At 55.9% G+C, this 17,670-nt stretch overlaps 1 protein-coding gene across 2 annotated transcripts in view; it reads right to left on the bottom strand.

The window, feature by feature from the left end:
* Positions 1-6,143: 6,143 nt before the first annotated feature.
* ALPL (alkaline phosphatase, biomineralization associated) overlaps positions 6,144-17,670 on the bottom strand; it is a 54,919-nt gene continuing 43,392 nt past the window's right edge. For both annotated transcript variants that reach the window (XM_027572523.1, XM_027572533.1), the window contains 6 exons: positions 14,534-14,677; positions 12,567-12,636; positions 10,529-10,663; positions 8,443-8,634; positions 7,820-7,939; positions 6,144-7,146 (listed from right to left, as the gene is read on the bottom strand). In XM_027572523.1, coding sequence (XP_027428324.1) covers positions 6,881-7,146; positions 7,820-7,939; positions 8,443-8,634; positions 10,529-10,663; positions 12,567-12,636; positions 14,534-14,677 — 927 coding nt within the window. In that variant the 3' untranslated portion in view covers positions 6,144-6,880. The remainder of the gene's footprint in view (positions 7,147-7,819; positions 7,940-8,442; positions 8,635-10,528; positions 10,664-12,566; positions 12,637-14,533; positions 14,678-17,670) is intronic.

Raw genomic sequence — 17,670 nt, 5'->3', positions numbered from 1 at the left:
GGTGAACACCCGCTGGAGTGGAAACGGCTTCTGTGGGTTTTGGAGTCTGACAGACCCCAGTTCAAATCCTGGTCTGTTGCCTGGCTGTGATCTTGCGCACATCAGATTCTGTGCCCTACAGCTTTAAATGCCATCATGACCCTCCCTCTGTCTCCAGCTGAGCTCCTCCACTGAACTCCAGACTCTTCCTTCCCAACTACCTGTGGGCATGTCCGCCCCCAAGTCTAATGGGCATCTCTAAGCTAACATGATCCAAACCGCGTCGGTATTTTCTCTCCGAATCTGCTCCCCCATATCCACAAATGGCACTCCACCCAGGTGCTCAGGCCAAAAATTCAGGGGGCATCCCCGGTTGCGCTGTTTCCTCTGCTCCCCACAGTGAGCCCATCAGCAAGCCCCGTTGGCTGTAACTCCCAAACATATCTGGGATCCAGCTGCTTCCCCCCACCGCCACACTTGGCTGGTCCAAGCCACCACCACCTCCAGCCCCAGCAACAGAAAGGCCTCCAGACGGCCCTCCAGCATCACTCACTCCTGGCGTCCCCGGGCCCTCCTCTGCCCAGTAGCCGGAGCAATCTTTCCAAAGCATGAGCCCGGCCACATCTCCTTCTGTGTCTAACCCATTTTACTGTGTGACTTCACCTTGGCGTCTCATCCTCTCTGGGCTGCCTTCCTCCCTGGCCTCCAGCCCTGAGCTTTGTCTGGGGGACAGTGGCAAGAGGCCTGTGCCCCCAGGAGATCCCTCAGGCGTGGAGGGCAGACAAAGGGCCCACGAAGTGCCAAAACTGGCCATGAGGAGTGGATGTCAAGACGGTAACGTGCTCATGCCCGGGGAGCAGGCAGCAGCTGCTCAGGCCTTGGCCCAGGGCTCTGGGAGGCAAAGGGGTGAATGGTCACATATCACGCTCCTCCAGATCCTGCCTCCCGACCCTCCCCCACCCTGCCCTGGCCAACCGTCCTCAGGACACAGCCTCTCCGCTGCCATTGTTTCCCAACCAGGTGACCTGAGTGGGCAGGAGGCTAATTCCAGGGCCCTCGGCCAGAGTGTGCAAGCCCGAGCTGACCCCGGAGCCCCTGGAGCCAGCCACTGTGGTCTGGGCAGGTGGAGGCAGGGGCGCTGCGGGAGGCCTCCGGGCACTCCCCACTAGGACAAGGACACAGGCCCCACAGAACAGGATCCCCACCAGTGAGGTCCCACCGCTGCCACCTTTGCAGTTACATTCCTGACCCCTCCTTGCCGCTCCTTACCCTGCCAAAAGGAACTATCGGGATGATTAAACCCCCCACTCGGGAGCCGCAGTGCTTGGCCTCATGCCCTCCTTCATCCCCTGTTAGTGGTGTGGCTTTGCATAAGTCACCAATTTCTCTCTGCTTCTGTTTCTTCATCTGGAAACTGGGGACAGACACAGTCCCGCCCTTTGGGAGTGCACCACGGGGCACTAGGAACAGTGCCTGGCACTCCGGGGACACCATAGAAATGTTGGCCAGTGTGCCCATAGCTCCGCTTCTGATGACCCTCGGCCTCTGTTCCAACGGGTAGGAGGGACAGGTGGCCCTGGCCGGTGGCGGACCCCACCCCGGCCTGCCCCATCCTTGGCTGGTGGGGCCCGTGTCCACCCCAATCCTGAGGCTGGCGCAGATGGCCGAGGAGCCAGAAGAGGGCCTGGAGCCACGCTCGGGGCGGCAGCACAAAGAGGTCCCAGGAAGCCACCCAGAAACTCCAGAAACTCGGGAGCCCAAATCCCCTCTGAGAACTTAATCCCTCCAGCTCCCCCCACCCCCACCCCGAGATCGGCTGGTGCTAGATCTTGCTGGGAGGTCTTGTGTTAGCCACCAGGGCTAATTACAAACTCCGTTGGCTTGGGGATCTTACTACCCCATCGAAGGGCTTCTGCAGCTGATGGGGCCTGGGTTGTTTTCCTTGGAGAGATTAGCACTCAGAGGCCAGGGAGGGGACATGGGCTGGGAGTGAGGCAGATCTAGGTGCAACTTGCAGCTGTCCCTTTCAAGCCATGGGCCCTGAGCAGGTCACTGTGCTCTGCCAAGCCTCTCCTTTCTCATCTGCAAAATGGGGGTGATATTGCCTACCTCACAGGATGGTTGGGGGAGTGTATGTGACAAACGTACCCTCGAGGTGGCAACTTCACGGCCATGTCTTGGGTGCTTAGATGGGGGTGTGGTGTGTAGTAGGTATGATGCTCCCTCCTTCCCTCCATCTCAGAGCAGACAATTTGCTGATGACCTATTCATTCGTGTGCTGGTCCAGCCTCCTTGACAAACAGGGGTGGGACTCTTAGGCCCATATTGGGGGTTTGCTACCCCTCTCCCCATCTCCAGGGCCCTGGTTTCTTCTGCCTGGTCTACTCTAGCAGTTTCCTTGGACAGCCAAGATGATCTTTCAAAAATGATGCTCACTCCCCAGCTCCCCAGGTGCTCACGGTCCACCTGCAGCTTCTAGGAATGGCATTAAGAGCTTCCTGCCCATCTGTCCCCACGATGTCCTCCGAAGTCCCCTCTGTACCCCCATGTCCTGCCTCAGTGCTCCTTGGCCTGTCAGGCCCCAGCTCACTTGTTGCCTTCTCTGTCTCTGTGCCTGCCCTGCCATGCCCCCTGCCAGTTAAGCGCCCCCTCCTTGCCCCCACAGCTTCTAGCTCCCCCGCTGCAGTGGGATGGCTTCTGGCAATCTGTCTCGTGAGACAGGAGCTTTCCGAGGACAGAGCCTCACCTGTTCCCAGAGTGAATTAGGGGCCATGAGCTCGGGCTCCGCTGGAACCAGAGGGTAGCGTATGTCCTAAGGGGTTTAGTGTAAGAGAACAGAGTGCTGGGGGCTGTGGCAAATGGGACAGCCGTACCCTGGATGCGCAGCCATCTCTTGGCTCTGATCAGCCATTATCTTGCAGATATGCGGTACAATACTGGCCAGATCTTCCCATTTTTTTGAAAAAGCCAGAGAGACTTCATTTCCTAGCCTCTTGTGCATCTAGGCGGGGTCATATGACTAGTTTTCACCAACAGATCATGAATGGAAGTGATGTGTCACTTTCAGGAGGAAGTGGTTAAAAAGGGTCTCTATCCCTCAAGCCCCCCCCCCCCCATTGATGCGCTGCTCACAGAATTTCAGTAGTTCTGCTGAGACAGAGCTTTCAGGATTCGGAGGAGGGCAGAGCCACAAGGTGGAAAGAGCCTGGGTCCCTGGCACCTGATCAGAGGTACCACCAGATGTTTGAGATAGAAATAAACTCATTGTGTTACATTCTGGATTTATCTTAAACAGAAGACAGGGTTATGTGGATGAAGAGAGGTGGATTTGTCAGCCCCTCTTTGTTCTTCCTCCCTGAGAAAGTATCTGAGGGCGCTGGGAACCGGTGCTGGAGGCAGACGGTCACCCTTAGCTTCTAATGGGTGCCGGTGGGTGGGGCTGGGACCTCTGCCTCGCTCCCTGGCACGGACTAGTTACAATAAAGGTGACAAGTGACCTGAGAGTGCGGGGGCCCAGCTTGGGTGAGGGGAGCCTGGGGTGCCCGAGCACCATGGATTCATCTTGAAGCCCACGGCACAGATTCTGGGTGGGAAGAACTCCCTGCTCCTCGTGGGAGCTAATGCTCATTATGTGCTCAGCACTGCACTGGGCACCCTCCATTCAGGTGTAGGAAAGTTAAAGAACTGTCCCTAGTTCATAGAGACGTGCTCCCCCATCTCTCAGACTCCCGGTCCCTGCTTTCCAACCCACTCGGTGTTTCCAAAGTCTAACAGATGCTGTTGCTGCCCTCTTTGTATCCTCTGAGCATTTAATGTTCCAGCACATGCCTGGGGGGAGGGGGACTCTCTCAGCCCTTCAAGGGCAGGTTGGGAAGTGCCAGAGTGTTCTCTTTCCAGGAAGCAGCCCTTGGCCAGTGGAGGAGGAGTGGGGAATAAATGCCCCAGCTCCCTCACCCGGCGGCGGGAGGATTGAGGTGCATCCTCTATGGGGTCTGCCGGTGGCCCCGGGTGGGCTTGAGCCCTAGTTGCCCCTGATGGCGATCTGCTTCACAACTTAAACCTTTTTTTTTTTTTTAAAGAGTTTATTTGACAGAGAGAGACACAGCGAGAAAGGGAACACAAGCAGGGCGAGTGGGAGAGGGAGAAGCAGGCTTCCTGCCGAGCAGGGAGCCCGATGCAGGGCTCGATCCCAGGACCCTGGGATCATGACGTGAGCCGAAGGCAGGCGCTTAACCGACTGAGCCACCCAGGCGGCCCTCATAACTTACCTTTTATCAGCTTCCTTCCTTTCCCTGTCCCATTTCCCCACTCCCCCCCTGGGGCCTTCTGGGCTCCTCTTAGAAACCACTTGCATGTACATCTCAGGGTCTGCCCTTGGAAAACCCAACCTAAGACACAAAGTACAGTTTGCACCCTGAGACACGTAAGTTGATTTCAGGTGTGGTGCTGGTGAACTTTCAAAACTTGACTGCTCACCTGTGGATTTAAACAAGTGTTTAGGAAATAGTAGTAGAGATAGGACAAAAATCAGGAAGGCTGGGGACTCTTTGCCCCGGTAAGAACGGGAGCATGTAGTTTAAATTTTCTAACCTGGCATCGGCATGGCTGTGCCTCCCTTCTTGTCAGGACTGTCGGGAAGTTCAGACAGAAACCCGCTCGATTGCATTTTCTCCCTGGAGGGCCCCCTTCAGACATGGTCTCTCAGCTTTCCGAGTTCACACTTGACCCGTGTGTTGAGTCACTCGTACTGGCTGCGTCAGAACCGTGTTGGCAGGAGGTTGGAAATGTATTATAAACAAATGAAGGATGTCATTAAGTATAGGAGCTTTGGAATGGAACGTACCTGGACTCAAATCCCAGCCCCACAACTTGGGGGACGTTGAGCAATCACACCACCTCGTGCACCCTCGGTCTCCTCATCTACACATGTGGACGACAGGGGCCTACTTCCTAGTGAGGGTCAAATGAACTGAATCCATACAAAGCATCAAGCACAGAGCTTGGCAGATGGTTAAGTGATCAATGTGAATGATTATGATGATTACCATTATAAGGACTGTCATTGCAATAAGGCAAGGAGCAAATCTGGGGACCCGGTATATCCCAATGTCAGGTGCAATCCTAAGTCTAGTACCCAGGCCTGATAATCGGGAATGGAAAAGAGATCACAATCGCCAAGCCAGGCTGAAGCTCTTTGAAGGCAAGGGGTAGGTCTGTGTGGTTCTCCACAATATTCATAAGACCTGCTACAGTGCCTAGCGCCTGCTCAACGCAGTCGACCCTTGAACACGAAGGCAAGGGGTGCCAACTCCCCCCAAATTGAACTACAAACAGCCTCCTACTGACTGGAAGCCTTACTGATAATATAAGCAGTCAATTAACACATATTTTGTATATTATATGTAATATAGACTATATTCTTACAATAAAGTCAGGTAGAGGAATGAAAATGTTATTAGAAGTCATAAGGAAGGGGCGCCTGGGTGGCTCAGTTGGTTAAGCATCTGCCTTCAGCTCGGGTCATGATCCCAGGGTCCTGGGATCAAGCCCTGCATTGGGCTCCGTGCTCCAGCAGGGAGCCTGCTTCTCCTTCTCCCTCTGCCTGCCTGTCTGCCTACTTGGGATCTCTCTCTGTCAAATAAATTAAAAAAATCTTTTTTATAAATTATATTAAAAAAAGAAATCGGTAAGGAAAATACAGTTACAGAACTGTATTTATCCAAAACAATCTGTATGTAAGTGGACCCATGCAATTCAAACCTGGTTGTCCAAGGGTCAGATGGATTTGTTGAATGAATGAATGAATGAGTTCCACTGGGCCAGGGCGTGTGGCTCTGTCTGTGTGACAAGGGTGTCATAGGGCCCTTGGAGGCCTTCTTGCTGTGGGCTTCAGGGCCCAGAGGCTTCTTGGATTCTCACAGCAACCCAGGACTGGGCTGTGTCCCATTTTATCGTTAAGAAAATGGAGACACAGATACAAAGCAATTTGTCCAAAGTCACGCAGGTACTGAGTGATGAAGCCCCCAGGTCAGCAGGCGGCCCCTTCCTCCTGGCCCGACACCACCCGCATTCCTGGGCCCAGAGTCCAGTTCTCTCCCAGAGAAACCAAGCTTGTTTCTTTCTCTTCCTCACTGACCACAAAGACTCAGTTCTGTCCTCAGAAATATTTGGAAAGTTTTATTTAAATGTTTTGTGTTCCCTTTTAACCAACACCAAAAAGAGAAAAAAAAATTTTTTTTTTTTTTTTTTGCTGTTTCAAACAGGAGTGTTCCCTCAGAGAGGAGTGGGCATGTGTGTCAAGAGCTGAGAAATGTCTGCCTGTCCAGGATCGTCTTCCTAGCCCAGGAAGCCCTGGGGTCAGATGGCCAGTCCCAGTTCACTTCCTGGGAGCCCCCAGCGGCCCTGGAATGAGTGAGCAAACCCCCCTCCTGCAGAGAAGAACCAGGTCTCCCAGCAGGTGCATGGACATGAGCACGATGGGGCCTGGTGGTTCCAAAAGGGGAGGGGGAGTGGGAAGATCAGATCCGGAATGTTCCGTGGAAGCTCCAGGGCCTCCAGGTCTGGAGAAATGTGTTTGCTAGAAAAATAAGATGCTTTGAGAATTTCTGCAGTCTACGTCCTCTGCCTGCCCAGAGAAACCTTCTCTGTTGGCCAAAGGGGCAGCAGGGAAGAAGCAGAGGCCAGAGGCCAGGAACTGGTCTGGCCCCAGTGGAGGATTCCAGAGAGGAGCGAGGTGGGCAGCAGACTTTGGTTTCCTGGGTCCTCTTTCTGGCATCTGTAGAGGCTGTGAAGGTCCCTGCCTACCTGGCCCTTGAGGTGCGGGCTCCCAGGCGGTGGGCCGCGCTGAGAGAGGGAGGCTGGCCATCCGTCATAGGCTGGTGGGTGTCTGGGCCCTGGGCCCTCAGAATAGGATGCCCAAGGGGAGCAGGGTCAGCAGGAGGAGCAGGGGGCCTGGAGAAGGGCCACCTGCCGAGCTGGCCGAGGCACAGTGGTCCTGGTTGGCACCGATGCAGGCCGCGTAAGCCATCACGTGGGGAATGTAGTTCTGCTCGTGGACACCGTGCAGCAGGTGTGCCATGGGCCCCTTGGCAAAGACTGCTACGTCCTCCCCACCGTGGGTCTCATGGCGCAGGGGCACGGCGGACTGCGCCTGGTAGTTGTTGTGAGCTGCCGGCCAGAAGAAACACTTGCTGAGAGCCTGCCGGGGGGCTGGGCTCTGCAGCCGCTTCTCCCTGCCCTTCCAGGCGGCTCGAAGGCTCTCCTCTTATTGAGGACACAGAGGCTCAGGGCAGGGCTGTCACTTTGTACAAGGGCCACAGGATTTGGGGCTGGGTCTGTTCTGATACAGAAGACTGCCCTCTCGACCCCCAGAAGAGAAAAATCCCTGAAGAGTCAACCCAGGAGAGCCTCTTGCCATTGGCGGCATAGCTAGACCCCCAAGGACTACTGGGGCCATCGTGAGCCAGTGAACGGTCAACAATATGGAACTGGATGAGTACACCGAGAAGGCTCGGATTTGGGGAATTACGTAGCCAGTAAAAACGACAGTCTAACAGCAACAGATGCCGGGCACGTTAAGTTCTCCAGACCCACTTAGTCCCTCAGACAACCTTGGGAGGTAGAACTCTTTTACAGAAGAAAGGGAAGCTGAGAAAGGCAAAACTGCATGCCCAAGGTCACAGAGCTGCTCAATGGCAGAAGGGGATTTGACTCGAGATGTTCTGACTCCAGTCCTGGCTATATGGAGCCCCCTGACCTTGGCCACGAGGCTACAGTGTTCCCAGGCCCATCCCCACGGGGCGCCCTGCACCTTCCCTGCCCCGGATTTGGGCAATCTCACCATAGTCCACCATGGAGACGTTCTCTCGCTCACCGCCTACCACCTTGTAGCCAGGCCCGTTGCCGTACAGGATGGCGGTGAAGGGCTTCTTGTCCGTGTCACTCACCATGGGGGCCAGACCTGCGCAGGAAGGCATCGGCCAAGGAGTCACGTTGGAGAGCCAAGACTACAGTCCCCAGGCCCTAGCTTGGCAATCCCTAGATCCCCTGTGAAGAACCTGGAACCACTCCATGAAGCCACCTTCCAAACCTGACTGATTTCCCACCAACTACCCCTCCGTTTTCACTGTGCCCACATCCCTCCCACCTGTTGGTCTACCTGTCCGTCGGTCCATCCACCCATCCATCTTCTCCCTAGGCCATGCATCCATCCTCCCTCATTCTGCTATCCACCCATCATCCAGGTAGCCACGCATCCACCCCCCCGAGCACTCACTTCACTTTGTCCCCTCATCCTGTAACTGCACCCCCCCCAACAGTACCTCCCCTTTCTCACCTGATTCTGACACAGTCCCACACATGCCAGGCCCTGAGCTTGCTGGCTCTCGCAACCCTCCTCCCTGCTCCCTGCTGGGCAGACCATCTGGGTGGGCCCAGTGCCCACCCCAACCGAAGCCCACCTACCAAAGATAGAGTTGCCACGGGGGGTGTACCCGCCAAAGGTGAAGACGTGGGAGTGGTCCGCAGTGACGACAGTCAGCGTGTCTTCCAGGGAGGTCATGGTGCCTGCCTTCCCAATTGCCCAGTCCATCTCCACCGCCTCGTGCAGCGCCTGCTTGGCCTTGCCCTCGTGATGCCCGTGGTCAATCCTTCCTCCTTGAGACACCAAGGCAAAGGCCTTGGGTGAGGGGGAGGGGAATATCTGTGCCCCCAGGTCCTGCCATTCTACTGCTGGAGGAACCATTCTTTGGTGGGGAACAGCCATGTGCCAAGTACCACGCCAGGCACGTCATGCCGCCATTCAACCTTTACGGCGGCTCAGCAAGGACAGCCTGTGGACCAAGGGCCCAAGCATGGAAAGAGCCAAGCCAGGACTTAAGGCAGATCCACCCAACTGAAAAGCTGGTGCTCTGTCTGCCACCCCGCATGGCTCTCAGAGCAGCTTCCTCGGATCCTCGAAGGAGTCTGAGACCTCCGACGGGTGGAAACAGAACCAGCGTGCCTAAGTGCCTACTGGGTGCCAGGCATAACAAGCTGTGTCTCATTTCCCCTTCACAACAATCCTGGGCAGAGATGGGCACAATCAGCCCCATTTACAGATGGAGCAACTGAGGCCTCGGGTGCAGAAGTGATGTACCCAAGGTGGGATGGCTGGGATTTGAACTTGGGCATAAATCTCATTCTCCATGCCTGGGCAGTGCCCATGGCAGGCCTCCATAAAGGCCTCGAAGCCTGAGGCCTGTGCCACCTCTCCTAGGTGGGTGCAGGAGGCCTGGCTTTGCGCCTGGCTTCAAGGTCATGGCTAAGGGCTGCATGACCTGAGGCGACCCCTCCTTGTCTCTAATAGGAGGACGCTGCCCGAGTGAACACTCCCAATTCTGAGGGTCCTGGGTCTGGGCGTCCTCCCTTCCCACTGGCCTGAGCCTTACCACGCTGGCCTGGCAGGCTGGCAGGGTGGGTCCTCCCTTTGTTGTGGTTCTGGGAGCAGTCACAAAGAGGACTGCTCCCGGGGGAGCCCGTGCTCACCACTACTGGTTCCTGGCTGAGTCCTTGGCGTCAGAGGCCCGTTTGGGCCAGGCTGAAACCGCCATGCTTGAGTGGGAACCCCAGGGTTTGGCAAGAAAGCCGCCAAGCCGGGCAGGTGGCCACTGGCCTCTGGAAGGCAGAGGGGCCTGAGTGTGTATTATATGTATGGTGAGAGTGTATGTGCAAATGTGTGTGTGTGTGTGTGTGTGTGTACAGGAAGAGTTCAGTGAGGCAACATCTGGAACCATGGGAGACAATGGCTGTTAGAACTCTGGAAGATTCTGGAAACTTTTATCACTTCCTCACACTTCTATTGTTATTGACTTAGCTATTGTGTAATCATAATAATGGTAATAATAGAAACATGGAAAATTTATTTTCTGCTGGGCCCTGTTCCAAGTACTTTATGTCTCTGAACATAATGGATGTTAATAACCCTTCAAAGACCATTTTTGGCCTCACCTTATAGAAATGTGCAGGCAGAGGTCAGACGGCACCAGCAAAGAACCCGGGCCTGACTCCAGGGCCTCCCAACAGCGCTAGGAAACCCCATGAACACTGGCATACAGCACTGCCAACTCCTGAAGGGACTGGCTCTCCCAGTCTGGGGGACCCGGGATGTCCCAGGGTCATGAATCTGACTTTGGCCCCACAAGGGCCTGGTAACAGCAGATGCTCACCAACCAGCTGAGGGCTCCTCAGATTGATAGGCATCTGCCGAGGATGACCCTGGACCTGTCTTTTGGGAGGAGTGAAGCTGAGGAGCCTTAGGGAGGGACCCCCAAAAGGAAGCCTCCCACCTCCTCTTCTGGGAAGCCTTCTGGACTAGGTGGCCTGACAGGTTATACTCATGCTCAAAGGAGAACAGCTTGTTGGGCTGGGAGCTTCAACACCATGCATAACCCATCTTCCCGAAAAGTGGACGGTTGTCTTTGAGAGTTGGAGCACCCCATCCCTGGACCCCAGGGCTATATACCCAGAGGCTTCCAGGGAAGTGGCCCTGCAGCCAGGCCTGGAGCCCTACCTTCCACCAGCAAGAAGAAGCCTTTGGGGTTCTTGCTCAGAATCTTGATGGCTACCTCCACCATCTCGGAGAGTGACGGGTCAGTCACGTTGTTCCTGTTCAGCTCGTACTGCATGTCCCCTGGCTCAAAGAGACCTGAGGAGGATGTGGACAGTTGAGTTTTCCTGTGACCCTGCCAAGGCACCCCACCTCCCCAAGGAGCCTGGGCTGTCTCAGGGAACAGGTTCCCCACACACAACTTGGGGTTGGAGCAAGCAGGGAGGAAGCTGTCCACAGGTGGGTCCGAACTGTGCCCAACACCTTGGGAGCACTGCCTCATTTCCCCGTCATAGCCACACTATGGTGAGGGGATCACCACGTCCATTTTACAGAGGAGACTGAGGCACGGGTGCTCAGTAGCGTGGTGTCTTCAGCTGCTAAGTGGGCGAGCCAGGATTTAAATCCTTCAGTGCCGTCCCAAGCCTGAAGGGCTCCAGACACAGCACCGCAACCCCCGGGCAGAGGACCGTGGACTCAATGGGGCAGCTTGGGTGTGTGCTTACCTATCACGTAGAGGTCAGGCTTGAAAGGCATAGTGCTCTGTGCAGGGAAGTAGCAGAAGGTTTGGCTCACTGTCCCTTCTGCTCCCTGAGCTTGGTTTTCTTACTTATGAAATATGATTGATCCATTCCTTGCCCAAGTCACAAGATTCCACATGTACCAGGTTGGTGCTTCTTGCCCTAGATGTTCTGGATCCAGAACACCTTGCCCCTTCCAGGAGTATGTGCACCTCCAGACAAGAGCTCCAATGGACAGAATGCTCACTGTGTGCCACATGCCCTTCTAGGGGCTTTGGAAGCACCCAGGCACCAGCCTCCAAGATGGCACCTTGTAATCCTGGCCTTCTGGAATTTATACCCTTATGTGTCCCCTCCTACGCTAAGATTGTCCCCCTCCTACGCTAAGATTATCCTAAGAATACTGCAGAAATGATGCTATATGACTTCCAGACCAGGGCATAAAATATGATGGCTTTAGCCTTGAAGCCAGCTGCCATGTTGTAAGGACACCCCACCAACTCAACGGAGAGCTCCATGTGGCAAGGACCAAGCCTTCAGATGACTGCAACCTAATGGGAGACCCAGCTAAGCTGCTCGAAATTCCTGACCCCAAGAAACTGTGTGAAGTAATAAATGTTTACTCGTTTTATTTTTACTTATTTTTTATTTATTTTATTTTTGGTTTACTCTTCTTTTAAACTGTTAAGTTTGGAGATAATTTGGAGATAACAACTTATACAATGCATTGGCTCATGTGTACTCATGACAACCCTGAGGTCATTAGCCCCATCTTACAGAACAGTCATCATTCCTACTTTATAGAAGAGAAAACTGGGGCACAGAGAGGAGAAATCACTTGCCCAGGGTTGGACAGCTTACAGGTGGTAGAGTGGGATCTGAACCCAGCACCCTGGCTCTAAGATCCACGAGTGGGCCAGATGTGCTACATGGGAACTGGCACGGCTCTCCATAGCCTGTAAGTGGCATAGGGTGTTTGCCATGTGACCCAGGCAAGCAGTGTGTGTGTGTGTGTGTGTGTGTGTGTGTGTGTGTGTGTGTGCCCGCGTGTGCCTGCACATGTGTGTACGTGTGTCTGGGGGATCTTCCAAGGTGCCCAGCTTTGAGCCCATAACCTCCAATGACACACCCAGGGCCTAGGGGCTGTGCCCCTCGGGAAAGGTTTACAGATTTTGCCACCACTCACTGGGCACAATGCCAGGTGGGACGGGGACCCAGCTGTTGGCATGGTGGGGCTCAGGGCCTCATTCCACCGAGCCAGGGCCCCTACCCTGCTCCCTACTTCTTGGGGGACAACCCCTAGTCAAGACCAGCAGAGATAGTCTGGCGGGCTTCTGCCCAGGCCACACAGCAGGGCTGGCTCCAGGTCTTCTGCCCCAGCCACGGGGTCAGAAGTCCCCCTGGACTGGACTCACAGTCCCAGCCCCAGGGCACCCAGCTGGGTGTCCTCCACTCCACACACACCCCGCCCCCCCACTTACCCAAGAGGTAGTCCACAGTGTAGGGGTCGAGGGTCAGGAGTTCGGTACGGTTCCAGACGTAGTGAGAGTGCTAGGAGGAAGGGCCTGTGTTAGCCACATGGGGGCCGGGGGGTTGGGAGGACTGACCCCAGCTGCTCTCAGGGTCTAGGGAATATATTTGTTTCCTTCAGCCATTTACTAATCCCTCCCTGAGGATCTACCATCTGCCTTTAAGAAATGACGAACAGGCAATTCTACAAGTCTAATGCAGGGGAATGAGAATGGAGGGGTGGGGGGCGCTGTGAGCCCAGAGGCAGCATCAGGGAGGGCCTCCTAGTGGAGGTGATGTCCTCATGGGGCCCTGGACGACAAGAAGCCAGTGATCAGCCTGGGGTCAGGAAGGAGAGTTTCAAACAGCAGGGAGGGATCATGGAGCCAAGAAGAGGAAGCTATGGGTCACCAGGTATGAAGTGCCCATCAAGAGACATGGGCTGGGTGTGTTATGGAAGCTATGGACAGCCAAGGAGGAAGTAAAGCCCTAGTCTGCCCCCAGAGACCCCATCGGAGAGGGTGATAAAGGAAGTGCGGCTTCCCCAGGACAGAGGCCACAGGAAGAAGCTGGCCGACGTATCTGGAGATGGCACCACTCAGCGCTGGGCTGGGGGTCATGGCACAGCCAAGAATCAGCTGTGCATCCTCAGGGCAATGAGGATGAGGAAAACTGCCCTGCTCTGGGCAATGACATCGGGATCTGTGGTTCTGGAGCCTCAGGGGTTGTTATGGGAAGGAGGGTGAGAAGGCTGAGGAAGTGGGGCTCCCCTGTCCTGCTTCGCTGAGCTGGCTCTCCTGTGTTACCTCATTCGGTTCTCCCATCAGCCCTACGAGGGAAGTATTGTTAGGCCCATTTTGCAGACGAGGATACTGAGACACAGATGACAGAGCCACCCAGTGGTGAAGGGGAGTCTGACTCTAGAAGGGTCCAATCTCTCCCTCTTGGAGTCTACACGGAGCTCCAGGGTTAAGCAGCTACCCAGGCTAGAAGGGTTAAACCCTGGCCCCATGTTCCGCGTAGAGAAACTGAGGCTAGGAGGAGCAGTGTCTCTCTGGCTTGGGCCAGGAAGGGGCTCTGGCCTGGCTGGGGCTGACTCAGATGAACGGAAAGGGTTCAAAGCAGCGCAGTCCCACCCTCATCCACCCTGTGGGGGCCATCCTCAGGCCCCTGCCCCCACCTTGCTTTTGGCCCAGCCCCATCCCACAAGGCTCCCCCCGGGGGCCAGTCCTAGAACCCTCAGAAACCCAACCCCAGAGTGACATCAAAGTGGCTCCCAGGCTGCTCCCCACTGTCTTCAGTCCTGACCACAGTCATTTCCAGACCCATCTGCCCCGGGCCCAGCGGCTGCCAGAGCCACTCCTGGGAGCCAGCACTCAGGCCCGTCCAGTGCTCCAGGCTTCCTTCCCCTGCACGTGCCCTCGCGGGGGCCAAACCAAGTCACGATGGAGAGTAGCACACTCCCCTCCCTGCCACCTCCACCCCTCCTCCTTCTCCTCTTCCTCCTCCTCTCAGGGCTTGTCAGCCCCCCCTTGTGTTCTGTCCCCTCCGGGTTCCCGTAGCTCCTGGGCTTCTTGCCATCCAAGCACACAGTGATCCACAATCCCTTGACCATCTGATTCATCCTTTGGAATTCATGCCCAGTGAGGGGTCCTGCACACAGTAGGAGCTCAAGTGGCCTGAATGTCCATGCAGGTGATTCCGTGGCCCACCCTCCTCACTGCCTAGCTCCCCTGGGTGCCCGCCCCCCAAAGGGAGGAACTGATTGATCACCTACTATGTGCCATTCATGTATCTGTTAGACCATTTGGCGCCATCGAGGTAAGAATTACAACCCCCTCCCCACAGAGGAGGGAACAAACTGAGATTCCGAGAGGGGTCGCCCCGCCCCTCCCACCACAAGCCAGCCCTGTAGCCTCGTGGCCCCTGATTGGGTTACCTTGTGTCTCGGTTTGAAGTTCTTCCAGATGTCGATGAGGTTCAGGCCGTCCAGCCTCGTGCCCCTGGACTTCTCGTCCATCTCATACTCCACGTCGGTGCTATTCTTGGGGAACATGTACTTCCGGCCGCCCCCCATGATCACCTAACGGGGGACAGAAGCCATCAGTACCCCAGGGTTCCAAGTCTCAAGAGCTGGGCTCCCGGAGGCGCAGGGCATAGTGTGGACGCTTCTCCAGCTCGGAGAGTCTTGGTTTTGGTCCACACTGCCCACCCCGAGCCTTTGCTTTTCCACTTGGGGAGATGAAATCGTGCATATATTAGGACGGCGGTTTGGGGCTTCTGGGTGAAATACTGATAACTTCTCCTACCTGGCTTTCCAGAAGCCTGACTCTGTTCCCACTCGTGTAACAATAACACCATCTACGGAGCGCTCACAGTGTGTCAGGCACTAAACACTTCAGATACGTCATCTTAATCAACTTCATTACCAAGGCTGCCAGGGAACCCGTGTCCCCATTTTCCAACTAAAGAAATGGGAGCAGATACGTGATTTCTTTTCCCCCTAAGGCCACACGGCCTTAGCCAGGGTTCGAACCCGGGGCTTCCTTGACCCCAGCACGGGGGCCCTGGTACATCTGTAGAGCCTCCTCTCCCCAGTGGGAAGCAGCATGTCGCAGGCGAGAGCCTCTGCCAGGGAGGTCTCGGGGCAGCCCGGCTGGGAACCGGGGCAAACAGTGGCCGGCGTTCACGTCTGTGTAGTCCTTGCCAGGCTAATTTTGCTCACCACGGCTGGCGTGCGCGGGCGGACGGACGCGGGACTATTTGTTTTCCTTGGGAGTCCATGTTTGAAGTCCTGACTATTTTTAAAATGGGGCCAAGAGCATAACAGCCACCACCTGCAGTGACTGCCACACCGGTGTCCTCCTGTCACCGCGGGCGCCAGGCCAGGCCGCCGCCCCTGGACACCTTGGGAGAGTGGAGCCCAGCTATGGCTGGCCTCAGATCCACCGCCCCAGGCCTGACATTTCCTATGTTCTGCTCTGCCTTCCGCTTCATCCCAAGTCCAGGCGGATCGTGGGGGTGGGGAAGGCGCCTGGGGCCAGCCTGGGTCATAGGGAACTGGAAAGGGCACGGGCTTAGAAGTCAGACTTGGGTTTTTTGACTCCGACTCTGTCACTTACGGGCCGAGGGCCTGTCATTTCACCTCTCTGAGCCTCCGTTTCCTTATCTGTCAAATGGTCAGGATGGCCACAGAAGGAAATGCAGTCATGCAGTATTACAACGTAGTCCCGACACCCGCGGGCGGCCCCAGCTGAAGCCGTTCTCACTGGCCAAAGTAGTGGACATCAGAGTACTTCCAAAGAGGCGAGTTCCTCCCTGCCGGGCCCAGCCAGGAGCTCTGGGGGTGGGGCAGGCTGTGAGGCGAAGGAGAGGGGACCCTGGGTCACCGGCCCCCGGCTCCCCACCCCCGTTCCCACAGAACCTGACCCCTTGGCATTTTCAGAGTGGAAAATGAAGCCCCCAATCTTCTTGCCTGGAGCCTCATCATTTCCAGCCCCAGCAGGGACTTCACACGCTCATTAAACTCCCAAATAACAGACTTGCTGTTTGGCTTTGGGGTTTGGGTTTGTGTCTTTCTTTCTTTCTTTCCTTTTTTTTTTTTTTTAGCAAAAGATATTTATTTTCAGGGCGGACACCAGGAGTTGTGTTTCATGTGCAGCCTGGGGGCTGGGGGGCTTTGGGGCGGTGGAGATGCAGGAGCGGACGGGAGGGCAAAGCGGGAGAAGAGAGAGGAAGGGGGGCAGTGTTCACCCCGGTCCACCCCCTCACTCATGCCCCGGCTCAACCCCCAGTGACCCGAGCACCCCAGTCCACCCTCCCCCCACGGAGAAGCCTTCCCTAAGCTCCTGTCCCCCTCTCAGGCTGTTCCTGGCACATCTCCCCAAGAAGCAGCCCCGTAATTACACCCTGCACTTGTACAACAAATGTTCTCACATCCATGACCTCATCTTGGCCTCCAGCGGCCCTGGAAGGGGGCAGGTGGGGCTCTCTATTCTTGTTGCACAGGTGGGGAAACTGAGGTTCAGGAAGAGGAAGCAACTTGCCCCAGGATGTGCATCAGGTGGAGGCAAAGTCAGGACAGAGGCCTGGCCTCAGATACATGCTCACTAGGAGGGACTGCCGAAACTGTTTGTCCTGAAAGGGGGTGCTCAATCCACTGCTTAGGAAAGGGAAGTCATGGGTGGGGAGACGGGCCTTGGGAACTGGGTTGGTACATGGGGAACAGAGGGTCCGGGAGCCAGTCCGTTTGTCTGGTGGTGGTAGAAACAGGTGAAGGGTAGGTGGGACCTGGGGCTTTCTCTGAGCCTCACTGAACCCCTATCTTAGTTTCAGGGCGCTAAAAATCCCCTTGCCCCCTCTCCAGACCACAGAAGTGGGTAACAAGAGCCTAAAAAAAAGGAACAAGCAGGAGGGCCTCAGTTAAGAACAGAGTAGGGGCCCCTCTGAGCACCAAGGGAACAGTATCTGGGCTGTGTGTTCACACCTGCGCACACGAGCCGGCCTGGATGCCAAAGCTGGGAGTCAGGGCCGGCCTATGTGGCTTGTGCAGAATGCCACCACCTTCTGAGAACCCACTAGGTGTCAGGCCTTACTAAACTCCAAGGGCTTATTTTATTTGGATCTTGCAATGGGCTGACGGGGGAGGCACATGTCACAAACGGGCCATCAAAGGGAAGCTACAGAGTTTAACTGATCCAAGGTCACACAGCTAGTAAGCGGTAGGGCAAGGATTGGAAGCCTGGAAGTTCAAACACGAGCGCTCCTGCTAACCACTGCCCACACCATCTCCTCTCCGGGCTTCCTGGTCGGGCGCACGGGACACGGGCCTGTCTGTGCCTGTGGGCATGTGCAGGGCAGGTGCTCCCCTCAGATGGCCACGGGGTCACCCCTACCTCCACCGTGCTGGCGGGCATGGCTGATGGTGCAGCGCCAGATCCCAACTTACAGAATAATCCCTGGGCGCCTGATTCTTGGGGTGTGGTGGCAGCCACATCAGGGCTTATCCCTCAGCCCCACCGCGGAGAATGCTTCCAATGCTCCCTGCCCCAACCGCAAATCCCCTAATGGGCTGGG

The sequence above is a fragment of the Zalophus californianus genome, chromosome 4 (genome assembly GCF_009762305.2).
Source record: "Zalophus californianus isolate mZalCal1 chromosome 4, mZalCal1.pri.v2, whole genome shotgun sequence".
Lineage (NCBI taxonomy): Eukaryota > Metazoa > Chordata > Mammalia > Carnivora > Otariidae > Zalophus > Zalophus californianus.
The sequence above is the reverse complement of the archived record's forward strand: the minus strand, read 5'-3'. Positions and strand labels throughout refer to the sequence as shown.